This window comes from Plectropomus leopardus, chromosome 13 (genome assembly GCF_026936395.1).
Source record: "Plectropomus leopardus strain MGB_pleo_1.0 chromosome 13, ASM2693639v1, whole genome shotgun sequence".
NCBI classification, from domain to species: domain Eukaryota; kingdom Metazoa; phylum Chordata; class Actinopteri; order Perciformes; family Serranidae; genus Plectropomus; species Plectropomus leopardus.
Window position 1 is genome coordinate 4,812,672 of NC_142188.1, and position 19,002 is coordinate 4,831,673.

General features: G+C 39.0%; 1 protein-coding gene across 2 annotated transcripts in view; it reads right to left on the reverse strand.

The window, feature by feature from the left end:
* Positions 1-17,393, reverse strand: part of arfgef3 (ARFGEF family member 3) — a 59,894-nt gene extending 42,501 nt beyond the window's left edge. For both annotated transcript variants that reach the window (XM_088086422.1, XM_088086423.1), the window contains exons 1-7: positions 16,740-17,393; positions 12,021-12,072; positions 7,512-7,593; positions 7,027-7,167; positions 6,283-6,351; positions 1,320-1,436; positions 260-305 (exon numbers count right to left, since the gene is read on the reverse strand). In XM_088086422.1, coding sequence (XP_087942548.1) covers positions 260-305; positions 1,320-1,436; positions 6,283-6,351; positions 7,027-7,167; positions 7,512-7,593; positions 12,021-12,072; positions 16,740-16,824 — 592 coding nt within the window. In that variant the 5' untranslated portion in view covers positions 16,825-17,393. The remainder of the gene's footprint in view (positions 1-259; positions 306-1,319; positions 1,437-6,282; positions 6,352-7,026; positions 7,168-7,511; positions 7,594-12,020; positions 12,073-16,739) is intronic.
* Between the last annotated feature and the right edge of the window lie 1,609 nt (positions 17,394-19,002).

Consider the following 19,002-nt stretch of genomic DNA (forward strand, 5'->3'; position numbering starts at 1 on the left):
GAAGTCTAATATGTTCCAAAATTTCATAACTAAACTGCCATCAAGTCTACTGATAGTCAAAATTTCTACAAGAACTGAACATAATAAACGTTGTAACAGTAGAATATATGTCAGAGCTGCACATAATAAAATGTCCATTAAGGGTATATTAGAGGTACATGATATGATGCTATGCATGGTTATATAATAGAGGTGATGACAGCCCCCAGGCTGATGAGCAGAGCTGCAGAGGTGAAGCACAGCACTGGTAATGATGTACCTCTTCTGTGCAGCGGCGGTGCAGTCACCTCGTCTCCATCTGCACCCTGCGGAGGAACACACAGCGGGAGGCGTGTTTATTGCAAATGCGACTTTTGGGGGGTGTTGTGTCGACACAAAGCGATGTGTGAGAGAGTGATATAACTGAGAATGACAGAGTGTCACTGTGTGCCAGACCGGTGTTCCTGCACTGGTCCATATGCAGTGTATATTTACATGTATCTCTGATAACCTGTGCGTGTGTGTGTGTGTGTGTGTGTGTGTGTGTGTGTGTGTACGTACATGTGTGTTTGTGCACGTCAGAGGTACATTAAAGAAATTTTGCAATTTTGCAATTTATAATGCAAGATATTTATTTTATTGATTTACTGACTCCAAGTATCAATGGTGTTTATAATATGTAGATTTTCACACACGTTATTGTTATTATTATTGTTCATGAGTTTTGACATTAAATAGCATCATTTTATTCTGTTTTTCTTCTTCCTGTTTTAAACAGCGTCCCAGTTTCTTTGGAACTGGGGTTGTACTTTACTGTCTGTGTCACAAGAAATGATCGTAACTTTTAAGAATTTTAAATATGTCCGAGGCAATTTCACAGAGCCATAAGTGACCACTTTTTACATTTTTCAGCCAAAATCTCAAAATATTCCTTTATTTCTTTAATTTCTAATTTTTTAATTATTAAAAAGAATAGACAAAAACAACAAATACTACAATCAGAGGAGCTGGACTTATCTTAAAAAAAAGACTGACTGATCAATGAAATGATCAAAACGGTACACTGAATTTCTGTTGATCATCTAACGAACTAATAATCTGTTATTTCAGCTCTACAGACAGAGCTGGACACTGAAATGTCCCAGGCTTCCTAAACTAAACCTGTGCTCCTGATACTGTTTTTCCAAAACTCACGTGCAGCATTTAATGTAATTTAATAGCATGATATTTTCCGCTCTACTGTGATTCCTCTCCTTAGCACACAGCTGCTGTGTATGTTTATGTGTGTGTTTGTATGTGCAACCACTGTACGGTGTGTGTGTTTTGTATGAGGGCGTGACCTCTTGTCTGTGTCGCAGCTGCAGCGTCAGGTCTCCCAGTATCTGGCTCAGCGTGGCTCGCACCGCCGTGTTGATGCTGCGCTGGTGGCAGCTGGACACATAGGTCTCGATACACACCTTAACACACACACACACACACACACATACACACACACACACACACAATTGTATCTGTTAGTGTGTGATCATGGCGCACAGTCCAAAGACAGCATCACTGACAGACACTGAGCTATCAGGGAGATTTAGGGCAGGGAGGTTTCCATGGCGTCACCAGTTGCCATGGTTTCCAGACTGATACAAGGGATGAGGGATGCATTGTCAGTGTTTCAGACATCTTCAGGCCAGATTAGAAGGTCACAGAGTAAACACTGCAGAAGGTGAGACAGCAGTTAGACAGCAGTTAGACAGCACACGCACACGCGCGCACACACACACACACACACACGCACACGCGCGCTTCGGTTTTATCAAAGGTGTCAGCGACAGTACAGTACGTTTTTAGCACACATGGTCCCAGTGGGATGGGAAACAGCAGGAGTGTTAGCGCCTCACTCTTCACATTCAGAGAGTAAATGCACAACACAAATGTTAGAGCTGTTCCATTAATTGCAAGAAATTAGAAGATTTGGATAATTATTTCAAAAAAGCTTCATATTCAGGCAGTAAATGCACAAACAAAAACACACATGCAAGACACACAAACACCAAAGTCTGTTATTGTCATTACTGTGTCCCAAAACGACAGAATTTACAGCAGCTTTTACTTATTTACTGCAGCGTGATGAATGATTTTGTTACATCTGTATACGACATCAAGAGCATTGATATGGCAGCAAACCACTCTTTGCTATGTGAAGATTTGTTGGAATAAAAGCGTCCTGACCTAGCCAATGTGGAAATGGCAAAGACTGCAGTTTATTATACGGCCACTTGAGGCTGGCTCCAAAAGCAAGCCAGTCCTCATATCATTGTCAATAATTAGTTCAAAGTCAAAGCAGAAAAATCAAAGGATTCACTGCAGTAAACTTTACTTCTTATCTGACAGTAACATGAGCCTTCAGACTCTGGTTCTTTGAGGTCAGCTGAGGGTTGCAAACACTTACAACAGTGATTCTAACTTGTATTATTTCATAGTGAAAAGCCCGAGAGGGACTCTTAAGCACCACAAATCTTCACAGGGAATGGGAACGGTTTGATGGAATAGGTAAAATACACCTTAGCAATAAAATGTTATTTATTTTACTAATTACCAAAGGTCTCCTCTATCTGAGCACAGAGGGGCTGAGAGCTAACAGACTCATGGAGAGCTCCAAACAAAGACTGCTAATTATATTCAGAGTTTAAGTGTTGGCAGCCTCAGGGATGTTTTCCACCACCTGGGTCTAATCAATGCAAGATCAATACATTCTGCATCATTAGGCCTTCCAGACACAGTGTGTGTGTTTGTGTGTGTGTGTGTGTGTGTGAGAGAGATGAAGTAGAGAGCAAAGCTGCTACCTCCTAAAATTAAAACTTCCTCCAGCTCCTGCAGTTCTGCAGGCCGTCTTGTGTTAGTTTTTCTGTTTGCTTTAGCTGCAGTTTAGTGTAATTATAGACTGACTTACTATCATAAGAGCCATTTTTGACCAATAACAATAATAATATTAAAAAATATCTGGAGTGGCAAAACATACTTGAGCCTTACAACAAAACCAACACAGTCTATTATGACGACATTATCAAAAGGTCAAATTGAGCAATCTTTAATGAAGGCAGCTTCTCTGCAACGAGCAATTTACAGTTATTTGTAACTTTAACTTTGCAGCATTGGAGGTGAAAGCAAATGAATTTGTACACCTGCAATTCAATTCTCTATTTTCCCTTAAGACTTTTACTTTTTGGATTTGGAAAAGGCACCAAATAGCAAACATATGACACACATTTTAGTTTTAAGGTTTTTGGTTGTTTTTTCACTTACTAATAGGTTAGTTTCAGAGCGAGAGAGGATGACATACAGCCAGGACATAGCCTTTGTACACAGAGTGCTTTTAATTTAGTGCATAGTTGCATAATTTTAATTAGATCTACAGAAATCACAAATTAACAATAAAATGTAAAAAAAAAAATCTTTCTATTCTTTATTCTTTATGAAATCAGCTAAAGAAAATGTGAATTTATGCACTTTTCCGTGAGTTGGTTAATTGAGATAAGCACTAGATGGTGCTTATTTTCCATTCGGATCCACTACAGAACAAAAGGGAGTAACAAGATGATGTAACTAACAGAGTGCCGGTCAAACTTTAATCGAACGAAAACAATGGCTGTATTATAATGGAGAGCACAGTGGACAACTAATGTTACAGCTCTGTGCTCCTGAGAGAGTTGTGCTAACTGCCCTGTGTGCATGAGTGTGTTAAAAGCCTTCAGAGATAAGAGCGAGAGCCTGCGGTGGCCTAATGACGGTGTATCATGACTGTACGTCATCATTTATTAGCTGAATCTGTTTACATTGCACTTAGTCCCGTTTTTTACTTTTTATCAGTGCACCAACTTTTCCACCTCCAGTGCATGTTACAACTTTTTTTGCAAAAAACTGAGACTTCTTTTAAATTTTTTAGGCCTTTTTTTGCTAATTGAAAATATAAATAAGAACAGGTGGATAGAAATGCACACAGTCACACATATTTTCTGTATGGAGAATCTATGGCTTGCTGAACATGAATGAGTGAGCTTGTGAGTTTTAAACCAGTATGAAGATGTAGCCCGTAAAAAAAAAAAAATGCACAATGCAGTTATACTTTGACAGGAATAATCTCCAAAGGTGCAAATTACTTTTCATGTAGCTGATATGATGGCATTAAAGTAAAGTATTAACCTCTGAGCGTGAATAAATCCCTCAGCGCTGCCAGTCTCTGCATTAAGAACCTGCACTGAGCCTCAGTGTTTGTAGGGATATTACTGATAATGGAGTGTTACTGACAACCTCTCCAGCCACCCTGAGTTATGACCCTGCAGAACACACACACACACACACACACACGCATGCACACACGCACACGCACACACACACACACACACACACCAGATGGCCAGCGCTGGCAGCATGGAGCCCATTAACACAACATGTTGACCAGGTTTTTATGAGCTGTTAATGGACATCAAACACACAGGAGCTGCTGAGGGAAGTGATGTTACAGGAAAACACTCCACAGATAACACTCTGCAGTTTGGGAAACCAATATGAGTTTTGGCATTTGCGTTAATGTTTGGAGATAACAGGGGTCAGCTGGTTGTTGATCAGGTGGCAGGTCTGCACAATAATGAACAAAATGACATTTTCAGCTCATAAGATTTCTGCTCAGACCTGCAGGGGCCCGGGGTCCCTGTGTGGTTTCATTGCTTGAGTGATTAATATGGTTTTTGGAATGTGTCCTGCTCAGGGGTCTATGAATATTCTGTAAAAAAAAAAAAAAAAAAAAAGTATTTATATAGATAAAGATAAAATAATCAAATTATTACTTCCAAATTCTTTTTTTTTTTTTTAATTTCCCGTTAAATGCCGAAATCTCTTGTGCATGTGCACTAACGGAGGTCTGTGTGTGTGCAGCTAGGTGGTCTTGGATGATGTAGTTGGTTCAACAGATACAGAATGGTGTAACAGTGGACTCGCTCATCCCTGCTGTATATATGTAAGTATCATTAACCATAAGAAATGTCTCGAAAAAAATGTTACAGAACTCAATGTTTTACAAAACAAACACCCTAAGGAGCTGAGATCGACTTGATACTCCTTTATTGGACAGATAATTTTGAGATATCCCCGCATTTGTGGTCTTGAAATGAAAATCTTGAGTCGCCGAGTAAAATGTGGTCCGGTCCGATGTGAGACTGGTTACTATCACAGTGGACCTAATGAAATATAAGATAAGCCTTTATTGATCCCCAGAGGAGACATTTGGTAAAACATGAATCACTGCAGGACAGACAGACTTGATATACGTCTGTATTACGCTTTTAAAACGATAAAGGTAACATTATATTAACTTCTGGCATATTGACTAATTTATAGCTCGGTGCAGAATTTCACCTGTTGAATTTGGTTGAACTGCAGCCGCTCTGAATGATGTGCTGTACATTATCAGGTAGCACTGGACGACCAGTGAGGAAAGCTTCGCCCAGTGATCCATTTCAGATTTATTAGAAAGTTTTTGTATATTAACAGCGATCTGATTTTGAAGGCATTTACCACTGTGAATTGTTATAGTTAATCCATATTTCACCAGCACACCCAGGCTAGAGTTTATGCAAAATCATTTTCTTTAAGCAGGCACATCCAGTGCGTCTCAGGCTTGTCTTCTTATTTTTCTATCTCGCCTAATCTTAAAGTCCCTCCTTTTCGTGATGTTGTCATTTAACTTTTTTTTTTTAAAACTTTTAGCTATTTATTAATCTTTTAACTTATCTTTTATTCTGCCCTGCCTCCTACTTATTATTACTGTTATTATTTTTATAATAATAATAATAATAATTATTATTATTATTATTGTTATTTTCTGCCTGCGTGTGTGTGTGTTTGTGTGTGTGCAGGACCACTCATCTCAACTTTCTGAATTATTGATGGGATTACAGCATGAGACAAGGCCTTCGGGTGAGTGGGTACGGAGCAATGCTTCACCTTTAAAAATAGATTGTGCTCATTTACTGCTTTCACTGCAAACAGCTCACTGTCCTTTTTTTTTTTTTTTTTCAGAAAAAGGAGCAGCGTTGTCCATCTGTCAGCACAGTCTGGAACGGTCCAATCAACACTGTGACATGAAAAAAAATCTATGCCTCAATTTTGCTTCGTCATCAGCTAAAAGTTCAGAACTCCACAAAGAAAATACAGCAAACAGAAGTTAAATCGAAGATGTTAAATGTGTATTTTTTTCCCCTTTCAGACTTCATTCATGTTAATTTAGTCTCAACCAGATTCTGGTTGTCCTACCTCAGCGATGCGGAGGATGGAGTCTCCATTGATGTCAAAGTTTGGTGAGTAGGTGATACACAGCAGGACCTGCACGAAAGGGGACAGAAACACAGATTCTGACTTTCTGAAATAGAATTAAGTTAAATTTTTAATTTTTTTTTGCAACCCCCACCCCCCAAAACATATATACATATCTGAATTAAAAAAAAATTAGTTATGATAATTAGGAATACACTTTTTAAGAAAATACATTTCTAAATCTACTAATTTCTTGTCATTTGCTGGAGGCTCAAAGGTGTAAATACTTGGGAAAGGCGCCTGAACGCAGCCCAAAAAATGATGTTGATCCAGGTTTCAAAGGGTTAATGTATGGAGAAATAAACTGAACAGCTCAGGAAAAAGGACTTCAAATGTAACTTCATTGTGAACGTACGCACTCTGACAAAGTTCAGCTGTAAAGTTGAACACAAAAGCTGGAAAAGGCGAAGCGATATGAAGAGAGAAAGAGGCCCAATTACGTGAAAAGCATCAAAGAAAAAGCTGCAGTGCAGGCAGAGCCGCTCAGCTGCCGAGCATATTCACATCCCTTTACTCATCGTGATGCAGGCCTCTGCAGACTGAGCGAGCAATGTGGTGCGGACACAAATTACAATACAAATTCAAAAATACACATCAGTGCACACTCGATATTTAGAACATATTTAAGGACTTTGGGAGCAAAACAGCGTCCTCGCTCGTCCACACTCGTCCTCCTGGTTTTACCTTCATGACTTCCACCTGCAGGTCTTCATGGAGGGACGGGGTGATTCTGATGGCCTCCAACATCTGGCTGAGCAGCTGCCTCTCCAGGACCTCCACCTCCACGCCGATTCCACCCACAAACCTGTCCTCGCACAGGAGCTTCTGAAAGGACAAAGACAGAGAGAAGTTACATTTTAAGAAGCAGCTGCTGAATGCAAAAACTTCATGCAATCAAATCATTTCCTGATGATGAACAAATCAATCCAAACTTATAATTAATTTTCTGGATTGCATTAAGCCAGCAATTTGCATTTTATTGCTCATGAATTCACCTTTACAACTGTAATAAGACAAATGTATTTTTTTTTTTACTTTTAATTTAAGTTGATGTTGTTGCAAACTCTGGTTCCAATGCAGGACTTTATTTTTTTCTAAAGAAGAATAAAAACAAAAACAAGGATCAAATAAAACAGAAGATCTTAACAGGGGCCGTATTTTCACAGTACCTGCATTCCTGTAAGTGCCGTCTGTCCCAGTTTGGTGTTTTTAGACTCCAGAGCCATCTGTAGAGGCAGCAGACAGCGCTCTCTGGAAACACAAAAACACAAACAATTTGAGTCGAAATAAAAGTGTAAAAACTGTTTTATATTGTGAAATATGCCATCTTCCATGACACTACATCTTATGGAGTCCCATGATGTAGTATATAGTATTAAACCCAAGTCAAACCTTAGAAAGCGTTTCAAAAATTCTCAGTTTTTGTGACCTTCAACTCAGTTTGAGCATGAACAAGAGGCCATAACATACAGGGAAATATTGGTTTATAAAAAGATATCTGTTGACGTGTAGACAGAGCCATAAACTCAGAAACTGATGTCAAAAACTGAGTTCACCAGACCGAGTGAGACTTTGTGAGGCTATTTCTGCCTCGATCCACACAGACTCAGAGACGTGTCACTGCTGACTGTGATGGGACTCAGGATGCAGTCAGGCAGTCAGTGTCTTTGGGCTCTTCGTGCCCAGCGAAGGCTGAGAACCTGCGATAACAAGCCACAAGCTGATGGAAGGAATGCTTCCGACAACGTCAATTTCAAACATTTCAAAATTGGACTCTGTAGAGGCACCAAAGCCACGAGTGTACTGATGCAAAAAAAAGATAAATGAGAAACTTAAACCCTTTGAGACCTGCAACTTAAGAAATGACCAAAAAATGAGCAAGAAATCAGTAAAACGTTACAAGAATATTACCTGAAATGAGCCAATAAATAAATTAATTAATAAATGACCTGCAAAAAGTGCTCTTCTTAAAATTTTCCTTAATAATTTGATAATTCTCTCTTTTTTTTTAAAGATAATTTTCAGGTCAGGTTCTTGTCACCTTTCACTAATTTTTGCAGTTTGCGGGACATTTTATGCCAAGTTGCTTATTGCCTTTTTCCAAAGGTTTAAATGTTTGTGAAAGGCGCTTAAACGCCGAAAACTGATGCCAATCCAGGTTTCAAAGGGTTTTTAATGTTGCAAACTAGCATTTCAGTTCCAGCCCACTGCTCAGAAAATATTATAACAAAGTTATTTGTGGATTTGCAATATAGATAACTAAAATACATATAAATTCAAAATATCTTGGTGAGCACATTCTTTTGTCCTAAAACTAAGCACACAGTGTTGGACTGTTTGATTTTTTTTTCCCATTTCTTCAACCTTTCGACCTTTCAGCTGGCTTGCTCTCTGTCTCTCTGTCATTATTTGTAGCTGGTTGAGTCAGGACGCTGTGCTGCTGAAAGCGGGCCGCGCTGGGCTTTAGCTCCGAGCGCTCAGGCTCCTCTGAGCTGTCACAACTCCACTGGTTCAAATGGGCTGCAAGGAGCCACAGCTGGCAGATACCCAGCAGTTAGCACCCATTTCAATAGGCTCAGATACCTTTTTGGGCACCTAGAGAGCAACAAGGAAAACACACAATGATATTTGTATATGTGTATATGTATTTGTTCCTGAAATATGAATTTGGCAAGAAAAGTCTTTTTGCAGAATATTATGATGTCACAGTGAAGTTTAAGTTTAACTTTACTGAAATGAAGTTTAAGTTTTGAATATAAAATGGCATCAATTCATCATTATATCCTACATTTTTGTGAAATTTTGTCCTAGTTATCATGTGAACTTTTGAATTATGGCAAATAAAAAAAAAAGTTTTGTAAGGTCAAAGTGTGATTGACTTTCAACCACCATATTATAAACAGTTCATTGTTCAGTCCAAGCTGGCGTTTGTGCCAAATTGGAAGAAATTTGATACAAATTTGTTTTTGAGATATTGTGTTCTCCAGAAAGCGGCATGATCACATTGACATTCATCTTTTACAACTAAGTTTGAATCAGTTTATCTTTGACTCAAAGTGGATGTTTGTGCCAAATTTGAGGAAATTCCCTCAAATCATAGAAATATTGTGTTTATGAGAAAGTGACGGACATAGTCACATTGACCTTGACCTTTAAACACCAAAATCTAATCAGTTTATTGCTGAGTCAAAGTGGGCGTTTGTGCCAAATGTGAAGTAATTCCCTTAAGGTGTTCTTGAGACAGACAACCCAAAAACACATTGCCTCTGACCATGGCTATTTCTGGAGCAGAGACATAAAAACTTCTTAAAAGGCCCCAAACCCATTTAACAACTGTTTAGAAATGTTCATAAAAACCACAAAATTCAATGCCTTTTAATAATTTTTGTGATAGGAGTACGAAAACATTCATTTTCAAGGGAGTTGGGCAGTTTTTTATCAAAGCTGTCATTATTATGTCAGTCAGGACCCACAGCAGCCGTCCTTGAGAAAGGAGCTGTGGTTCGATCCTGCTTTGCTCCGTCACTCAGTTTGTTTGAGTAGGTGTCCTTTTTGTTCCAGCAGCTGAAACCCATTTTGTAATAAGAGGGCTCAAATCTCTTCTGTGGAGACAGAGGAGAACCATGGCACTACATTACAAAGACATTATCATCAATATTTCATCTAATAATCCCTAATAAAACAACAGACGTTATTGGATGAATAATTCACAATGTGTTGAGCTGCAACAGCATCCAGAATTTACGGCACCTTCATCGCAATCCAACAGCCACCAGCTCTGCTTTCACTTCACTTTTTCCACATTAAACCATTTTAACACTTGAGAGTAAGTTTCAATGCTCATACACAAGGATATTTCCATGGCAACACATGCAAAAATATTCCAGCGTTCCTTCAATGGAAAACGATGACAGAGGAGGTCTACAAAAGGAACTTGAAGTTTAAAGGCAGATTTGTGTGCAGAAGCTGCAGCTGACTGCATCTGTGTACGTTGGATTTCCTCAGCATGATTTCACAGACATGGTTATTACAATCTCTATAAACACACGTCTGTATGCACAATCTGTAGGCAACAGGACAAGAGTTTTGTAATGAAAGCGTTGAGGTTTTCGTTTGTCGCCAGAGTTGCGTTGAACAAAAACATTCGAGCAGACGCAGCTTGTGTGAGGACGTGGACAGCAGCAATCTCAGAACCCAACAGCTGTCAACAACTTAGCTTTATACTAGCTTTTGTTGAATTTACCTGAATTTAACTGCATGCATACCGGATTTCCTAAAATATTGGCTGTGCCCCCAGAGGTTTATCGTCGTCAGTCCGAAAGCCAATGAGCTCCACAATTGTGATTAGTATAAACAAGGCTGAACTCAACAAAAAGAACACTTCAAAATCTAAAATTAAAACTAAAATAATCCAAAACAGCAGCTCTGCAACACATCTTACCTTCAAACTTTACCAGAGTTTTAGATTCAGCTCTGTGGTCATTTCTGATGCCATAAATTGTAGTTTGAGGAGAGCGTGAGTGAAATTTGGATTTAAAATAAATTCATCGATATCAACCAAGTTAAGAAAAGATCTTTTTTTTTGTCCAAAAATACCTGATTTGTTTGCATTAAACACTGCTGGAAACGTTCACTAAAAATACCCAGAACACTGCTGCTTGGCAGCTTAGGTGTCACTACATCCTGAACTTTTAAAAATGAAGATATGATACATATGAAATGTACAAATGAAACTTATCTGTGGTTTGCAGAAACGTACAATGCAAAAAAACATTTCTGGCACCTGAACTGAAAATGGAAGTGAAAACGAGATGATAAAAATTCATTTGGCAGCGCGGCTACTGTGGTTGAACTGCTGATTGTTTTTGTGATTTACTCGGAGGAACTCTGGCACATGATCAACAACTTCTGTTCTTTTTTGGTTATTATTTCTATTTTATGAGGTTGACAGATTTGCATGGATCCCTCATTTACTGTAAACCACTGTGATCAGCGCGTTCATAATTTCAGGATACAAATCTGTTCCTAACTATCTCCATTTGAAAAGCTCAGTGAAAAGTACGATAGTAATTACCCTCATGTGCGTTATATTATGCAGGTTTGAATGTTAATAAGGTCTCCCTGTTACCCTGCTTAAAGCATCATCACCTGACAGTTAAAGTTCATATTTGTAACACGGCTGTTGTATTGGCAGACAGATGCTACCGTGTTCAGCTCCTGTAGACCAAATGAATACATTTATATTCTTTGTCCACTGTATTGTCGTGGTGTTTAAATTGAGTGGTGTGTAACACTGATGCTGAAAGACGCACTGCCTGGGTTAAGTCCTGAAATTTGCTTTGGCATCCCAGGATTATTTGGTCATTCAAATGAATTCAAATCATACACAGAGTAAAACTGAAGTGTGGGAGCCGCAGGGCTCAGACACGGACAGTTTGAATTCAAATATTTGGTTATTTCCATATTTAAAAGCAGAGGCTGTACAGCTGTACGACAAGGATAACTTGTTTTACAACTTAGTTCAAGCATTTCAGGCAGTTCAACAAACCTTCGGACACCCGATGATAAACAGAGTTTAGCATTTGTTGCTCGGTTTGTTGTTGTTTGTTACTGCGGTTAAGTTTTGACTTCGTGCCTTCAGCGCCAAAGTGAAACTAAATCTGTTGCATTTAACTTACCGAAGTTGTGACGGGGAAATCTTGGCCGATCCATTCTGAGACTCCAGGGTTTCTGTAATTGAAATGAACAAAGAAATGAGTAAATTGTGATTAATAATTAATAACATCTGACAGATATGCTGCATTACATTTACCTAAACCAAAAGGATCCCAGCTATCTGCTGAAGATCAGATGAGAAACATGAGATTTTCTGGACCGGAAGAAGAAAATCTGGCTCCCCACACAAAAGCTAATGTCAACAGTATTTGATAATATTACGCAGCTTGTTCACATCGAGCATTAGCATCCTGCAACGAGCAGCTCAGCACAGACGTGTTCACAGCGGTGAAGATGCTGAATCAGATTTCCTCATGTCAACAAAGAAACGTTGACTTTAACATGTTGCATCGTTGTCATAAACTCTGCAGTATATTTTGACTCAATCGCTCATACACCTTCCTGCTAACTACTAGAGCATCAAAAGTGGATGAATACGCCACAGAAAATAGTTCCCAAACAAATGCACTATTTCCTGCTTTTGTTGTGTATTTGTTACTACAGTGCTCTGCTGTTTTAGGAAATGACTGAGGCTTTTTTTCTGCACCCCTATGCACACACATTTTTAATGTTTTTTTTTTAAACAATGCCAGCTCACTTTTCTTTTCTTTTTTTTACCTTTTCTTTATGTTGTTATTTTCTTTTTTAACAACCCAGATTGCCCTATCTTGGGAAACGACATGACGATGTATGTTGGTACTCCAGAAGCAAGCAGTCACCCACTCGACTCCAAAAAAAATTATAAACAATTAATAAAGAACTAAACCATTTTATGTCTTTAACCCTTTAAAACCTGGATTGACATCAGTGTCTTGTGTTAGTTTTCGATGCCTTTCACAATCATTTAAACCTTTGAAACTTGAGCATATTGGTTTGGTTTCTTTTAAATATGCAGTTTAAAAGGCAACTTAGCAGGAGATGTCCCACGAATTGCAAGAAATGAGGAAAACTGACAAGAAATTTAAACTTAAAAATAGTAGAAAAAAGACAGACAGACAAAAGACAGGGAGAAATATTAGACAATAATTATTAGAAAATAATGTAATTACGAATATATGGAATTTAAATTAACATTTTAGCACTTTTTTCAAGCTAATTTTTTTTCTTTTATTGCTAATTCCTTGCTAATTTGGGGTAATTTTTTGTGAAGTTGTTCATTGCCTTACATGTTTTGATTTGGAATTATGCCAATTTGTTCAGGTTTCAAGGGGTTAATGGGTGAGAGGGGTCTCAGAGAGCCTGCAATAGCTTTTAATACCAAGTTCAGTCTTTTAACCAATTTATTCAGCCACATTTAATATAATAATAAATGTCCCCAATGTTAAAAAATGCAAACAAAACTAAACTATTCCTTCAAACGTGCTACAGCTTGTCAAAAGTAACGCTGCGCATAATTTGAAATGAATCATGCTGAAATGATAAAATATCTGTTTTTACAGGAACCTTTAATAACCTCGGCTTCATACTTTTAACTAACAAAGGTCACACTGCTGCATTTTTCCTGGTAGAAACTTGAAATATGAGACCTGCTGACATCTCTAAAACACAGCATAAATCTCCTGTTACTCTGCACAGGCTGGCATGTTGCTGTGTGATTCAAGGCTGAGCGTACACTGGCCTTGCTCCTGCACTGTCATTTGCCAAGCACGCGCCCTGTGTCTCTGTCTTTGTGTGTCCAAGGTGGCGTTCACTTGAGACCTTCGGAGACGACTATGAGCTGCACACTGATTGATGCTTTGGGCGTGTCTCCAACAACTCAAAGCATTCTGTAAAACATTTAATTGGACGATGAAGTCCATCCACATCGATCCACGTCAGTCTAAGTGCAGACATAACTGAAATTTAGTGCATGGGATACTGTCTGTATTTAATATGTAACGACTGAAACCCTAATTTATGCAAACACTTTGCAAATTCGTGTATGCAGACGCATGCATGGTCCCAGGGTCTGCAGTCCACTTTGTTCCTGCCCTTGCAGTGTGTGTGCATTAATTCAGTGTGTGTGAGGTTACATGACTGTCCATTTGTCAGCACAATGTGAACCTATTTGCTGTCTCACCTGCCACCAAAAGGTCAAGCTGACCCATCGTGTCTGTTAATGCTAATAATATCCCCACTGACGTCAGTGGAAATAGCTTTTTTTTTAATGCTGTTTAACACGCTTTCTTTGGGATTGTTTCTAACCAGTTTAGTGCCACAGTGCTGTTTCAGGGGCTTTTCTGCCTCGCTGAGGAGAGAACTTTTTGGCTAAAGCACTGAACTGTGCAGACAGACAGTAACGAGGCCGGCAAAGAGTTTCTATTCAAGGTCTGAAAACCTCTTTAGAGGGTTCTTAATGGTGTCTGTGTGTGCAAGATACTCCAAGTTGTGATACTGAGGCTTATTTTCACTTTAACAACTGCTTAAGTGGGGTAAGAGAGGACTAGTGAGTCAGCAAAATGAATGCTATTGATGATGTTTATGCTGTTTTTACTGGTATGCTTTTCTTCTATTAGACTGCTGTAAAACTGAGCTCATTTTTAAAAAAGGATGGACAGCCTCTCAGCCTCTTTAAAAGCACAAACATAAATACTATAGAGTGAGCTCTTCTGCATGATGACAACATATAACTTCCTGTGAAATATTTATTATCGCAGCCTCTTAACAATATACAGAAAACTCCAGCCTCTGCATTTTCAAATCCTCGTCAAAGTACAAAGTACATATGTCGGTATGGAACTGAATATCTGTGATAGTTGTATTTTTATGGTGAAATTACTATTATGTATTAATGTTCTGTGGGATCATTGTGGCAGAATCAGTGACTTCTTCAAAATCACATCTTAAAACCCATTTTTACAGATTTTGATTCAACTATTTTAGTTTGTATTTTAATTTATTCTTGTATTCTGTCTTGATCGTGTTTAATTGGTATTATTATGAGTATTAGTACTATTATTTCTGTGTATACTGCTAATATTCTTTGATTTGTACTTACTCTTATTGGTATGGGTTGTTACTGTTATTTTTGTTTTGTATTTCTTTCTATTGTTTAATTCTCTTACATTTATGTCGCTTCTGCAAGAAACTCTCCTGGCTTCTGCTTTGCCTCGTTTGTCAAAAGACTTTGTAAACTCAGTTTTAAAGGAGATATATAAATAAAGTTATTACTATTATTATTATTATTATTATTATTATTGTTATCGTCGTTTCTTTGGTTCACTGTTGCCACACTATAGTCTGAAGTATGCAGCTACACTTTATCAAGGTTATTGCATACTTGCTGATGAAATGTATACCTTCACATTCATGTTTACATGAAATATGTGCACAACTCAGTGTAACCTCATCCAGCCCAGAATCTGGCTTATTCTTGTTTGTCTGCCTTTCAGAGGTCTTGACAACTTATTCTAAAGCAAAACTAAACAAACTGGCACCTTAACTGCAACACAGAATCAAATTTAGGCATGAAAACAGACACTTAAATAAAAAAATAATGCACTTTTGAGTTGTTTAAGGTGCAGAGGGGGAGGCTGACGATGCTCGAGCACCTGCCCCTTCATGTCCAAAGTGACCTTTGTTTGTGTGTGTGGGCCTGTCCAGGGCACTTGTTGAAAACATATAACAATTAATTACAATTGAGCTATGCAAAAATTGACCTAGCTGTAAATTATGTTGATGTATGACGCTTTAGCATATAGTTTCATGTGTGCCTTGTAAGTCTGAGCACCTCTGAAGGTTTCTGCAGAGCCTTAGTCCACATACTCTCAAGTCAAAATTGAAATTGAATTGAAAATATTTTTTGCCTCTTAATGAGAGCCCTAAATATACCGACTTTATCAGAGGATATTGACCCATCAGAAATATATCAGTTTTGGCTTGTCTAATAAGCACAACAGGAAAAGTGTATTTTTAACAAAACACAATGCAACAATAGATGCTCAGAGTAGAATCATCAAATTCCCAACGTTTATTCTTCAGTGCACTAATCTCTTTTTTTGACACGAAAGTTGAAAGTTGATTTGATTATTGTTATTTGATAACAATCTGAGGCATACATAATTGCATATAATATCGACCAATATATCAATATCGGAAAATTTTACTTCCCCAATATCGGTATCATCCCCAAACATCGAGTATCAGTCAGACTCAAACCAGTCTGCAGTTTAAAGTGTAAACTGATAGAAAAGTCTTTTTATGTGCCATATTTTTTGGAAACTTGGCTTTCCTTGCTTTCTTACATGAAGAAAGGGAAGCTGCACAATCAGAAGAATGTCTTAAAAATGTAAATTACAGGTTTAATCCCCAGCTGTGCTCGTTATCCAAAAAGCCAGTAAAGCAAACAGCAGGTGCAGCTTTTACCCCTGTTCTGATGAGCTCCCCTCCGGCACATGGACACCCCGACATCAGGGTTTGACCACCTCAAAGAAATCCTCAACTTTTAAGAAACACCGATTTTCCTTAAAATGTCGCGGTATCTTATAATATTTCCATACTGCCGTTTCAGATGCAACATTAGGCCTGCGGGATTAGTGTAGCCGCTCCGTGTTTCTTAAAAGCTAGCAGGTGTGTACAGTCCTGAATCCCAACACACACACACACACACACACACACACACACACACACACACACACACACACACATTCCCCTGCCTCCCCCCTGCAGCCGGAGAGCCGGGGGGGTGTTGGTGCTCCACTCACCGCAGGCGTAGACGCAGGCATCGCGGATAGCTTTGTGCTTGTGGCCGGACGCGTCTTTCTGCAGCTTTCGCAGGATTTCCTCCATGCTGGCTCCGGACGACAAGCGGCCGTGTGATCTCAGAGAGCGGCGACACTCCGGGGCTGGGTGGGTTTGTGTTGTCTGTGGTATTTTAAGGGTGCAGAGACAGTGACAGCATCCTTGACCCCCCCTGATGAAGACGATGATTCATTCCCAACGAGCAGCCAATGATGTCAGGCCAGCCGTCAATCCCTGGGAAGGTGGAAGGAGGAAGCGTCTGTGCGTTTCTCTCCTTTTGGCGCATAAATCCGCCGCTAAAGCATCCAGGCAGAACACCGAAGATCGACAGATATCTCACAAACAATCACCATATATTGTCAGCCGTCCAGCGGTGGATAAACTCAGTGAATAAACGCCCTGCTTTCATCTCCGTCAGTCATTTCTTCCTCAGCACCACCGTGTTTTCAGATCCGCTCCAGTTGATACTTGTGATCATCCCGGTGTCCAGATCCGGGTCCTTCTGTCCCTCAAATTAAGCCGCTTGCACGCCAGGAATGCACCGCGGCGCCGCACACAGTCTTCCGCTTCAAACGAGGATTTCTCTCCAACCAGGCAACCCAGCATTTACGCCGCGCGCCCGCAGGGACGCGTCAAACTGTGGCGGGGAGCGGTGGAGTCACTGGAGTGGGATTTCCTGAGTCCTGATTTCTCAGCGGGGCGACAGGTGGAGGAAGCGCACACAGGCCACTCTGCTTTCACAATAAAAGGGCATTTAACAGGAAGCGGTGTCAAGTTACACACGTTTACATTCCTCTTATTTCCCCCTTTTTTATCCTATGTCATGTTTTTATTTCTGTTATTATTTTTAATTGACACACATAGCCTGGCTCTGGTGTGTGGCATTGAATTGTTGATTCTGAAAAGGAGACATGCAGGGGAAACCCAGAAAACCTTCAAGGGGCTTGACAAGTGGGATTCCCCATGAAACTATCAATCAATACATTCTGTCAAAACTGATCAAAAACAATGATATACTGTATATATGCTCCTGGGTGCCCCAGTGTTTGAACAACAACAACAACAACAACCCAAAAACAGCAGCAAAAGCGCCTTCTTTGATGCCTCTATGTTGGAAAAAATACAATAAAGTGCTATCTAGGATGCCCTTAAATTGAGAAATGCAAAACAGTGCCTTAAAGACTGCTCCAGGAACGAGTCCCAAAACCTGGAAATGAGTTAGCATTTTAGCAAACCTAGTTCCCTTGTCTCAAAGTTGTTGTTTTTTTCAGGTGTTTTTGTTAAACAGCTGAAATAAGGTATGTGGTTAACACGAGCTTAAGAAAATTTCTCGTTTTGTTCTGTGACATAGGCCTAAAATAAGTCAGTAAATATAAGGGATGCATGATTGTATATCAGCCCATCATTGGCAGATATTGACTTTAAAATGAAATATTGTTATCGGTCAACATATTGATTTTTGCTGTTATAAAAACACACTATCTATCTGTCTATTCATTTGGGTATAAAAGATCCAAATGTTTTCTCGTCACGATTCCTTGTCAGCAGATATCGGTGCAGTGTCTAAGCCAAAAACATGACTTTAGATAATGGAACATCTCACCGATGGTAGTGATAGATTAAAAGACTTAAAATTCAGTCGGATTCATCCTCTTGGGAATGTAAACATCTGTAGTGTATTTAATATTACTGCCATTCACCCAAACATTAAAATATTCAACAAAGCATCCAATAACATGACATTGCTGTCCCTACAGACCAAACCATTAACATGAACATGAAACTAAGCGACCAATGAAAAGTGTTGCAGATCATTTGCTACCAAATGATCCCAAACCTCGGGAATATGGACTGTGTGTGTGTGTGTGTGTGTGTGTGTGTGTGTTATCCATCTTCATGATGCATGAGCTGCACTCTTAAATAGGTCATCATTATTAGCAGAGTTAAATTAATCCAAAAAATAAAAAAAGATCAATAGCGTACCAAAGGAACAAAAACATGACCTTCAGAAGTTTAATAAGTTCAGTTGAATGTGTTCGGTAAACAGTTTGTAGCTGTGCAAGAGGAAGGGAGATGATTGATATTCAGTCATTTACGTATTCATTTATTCATATATTCATTGGCTTGACTTCCTATCGTCATCGTGGAATGGCGCAATAAAAGCACAAGACAAAAAAAGAAGGTAAGATAATAAAATGAGTGTAAGAATCACAGATGGTCACAGGA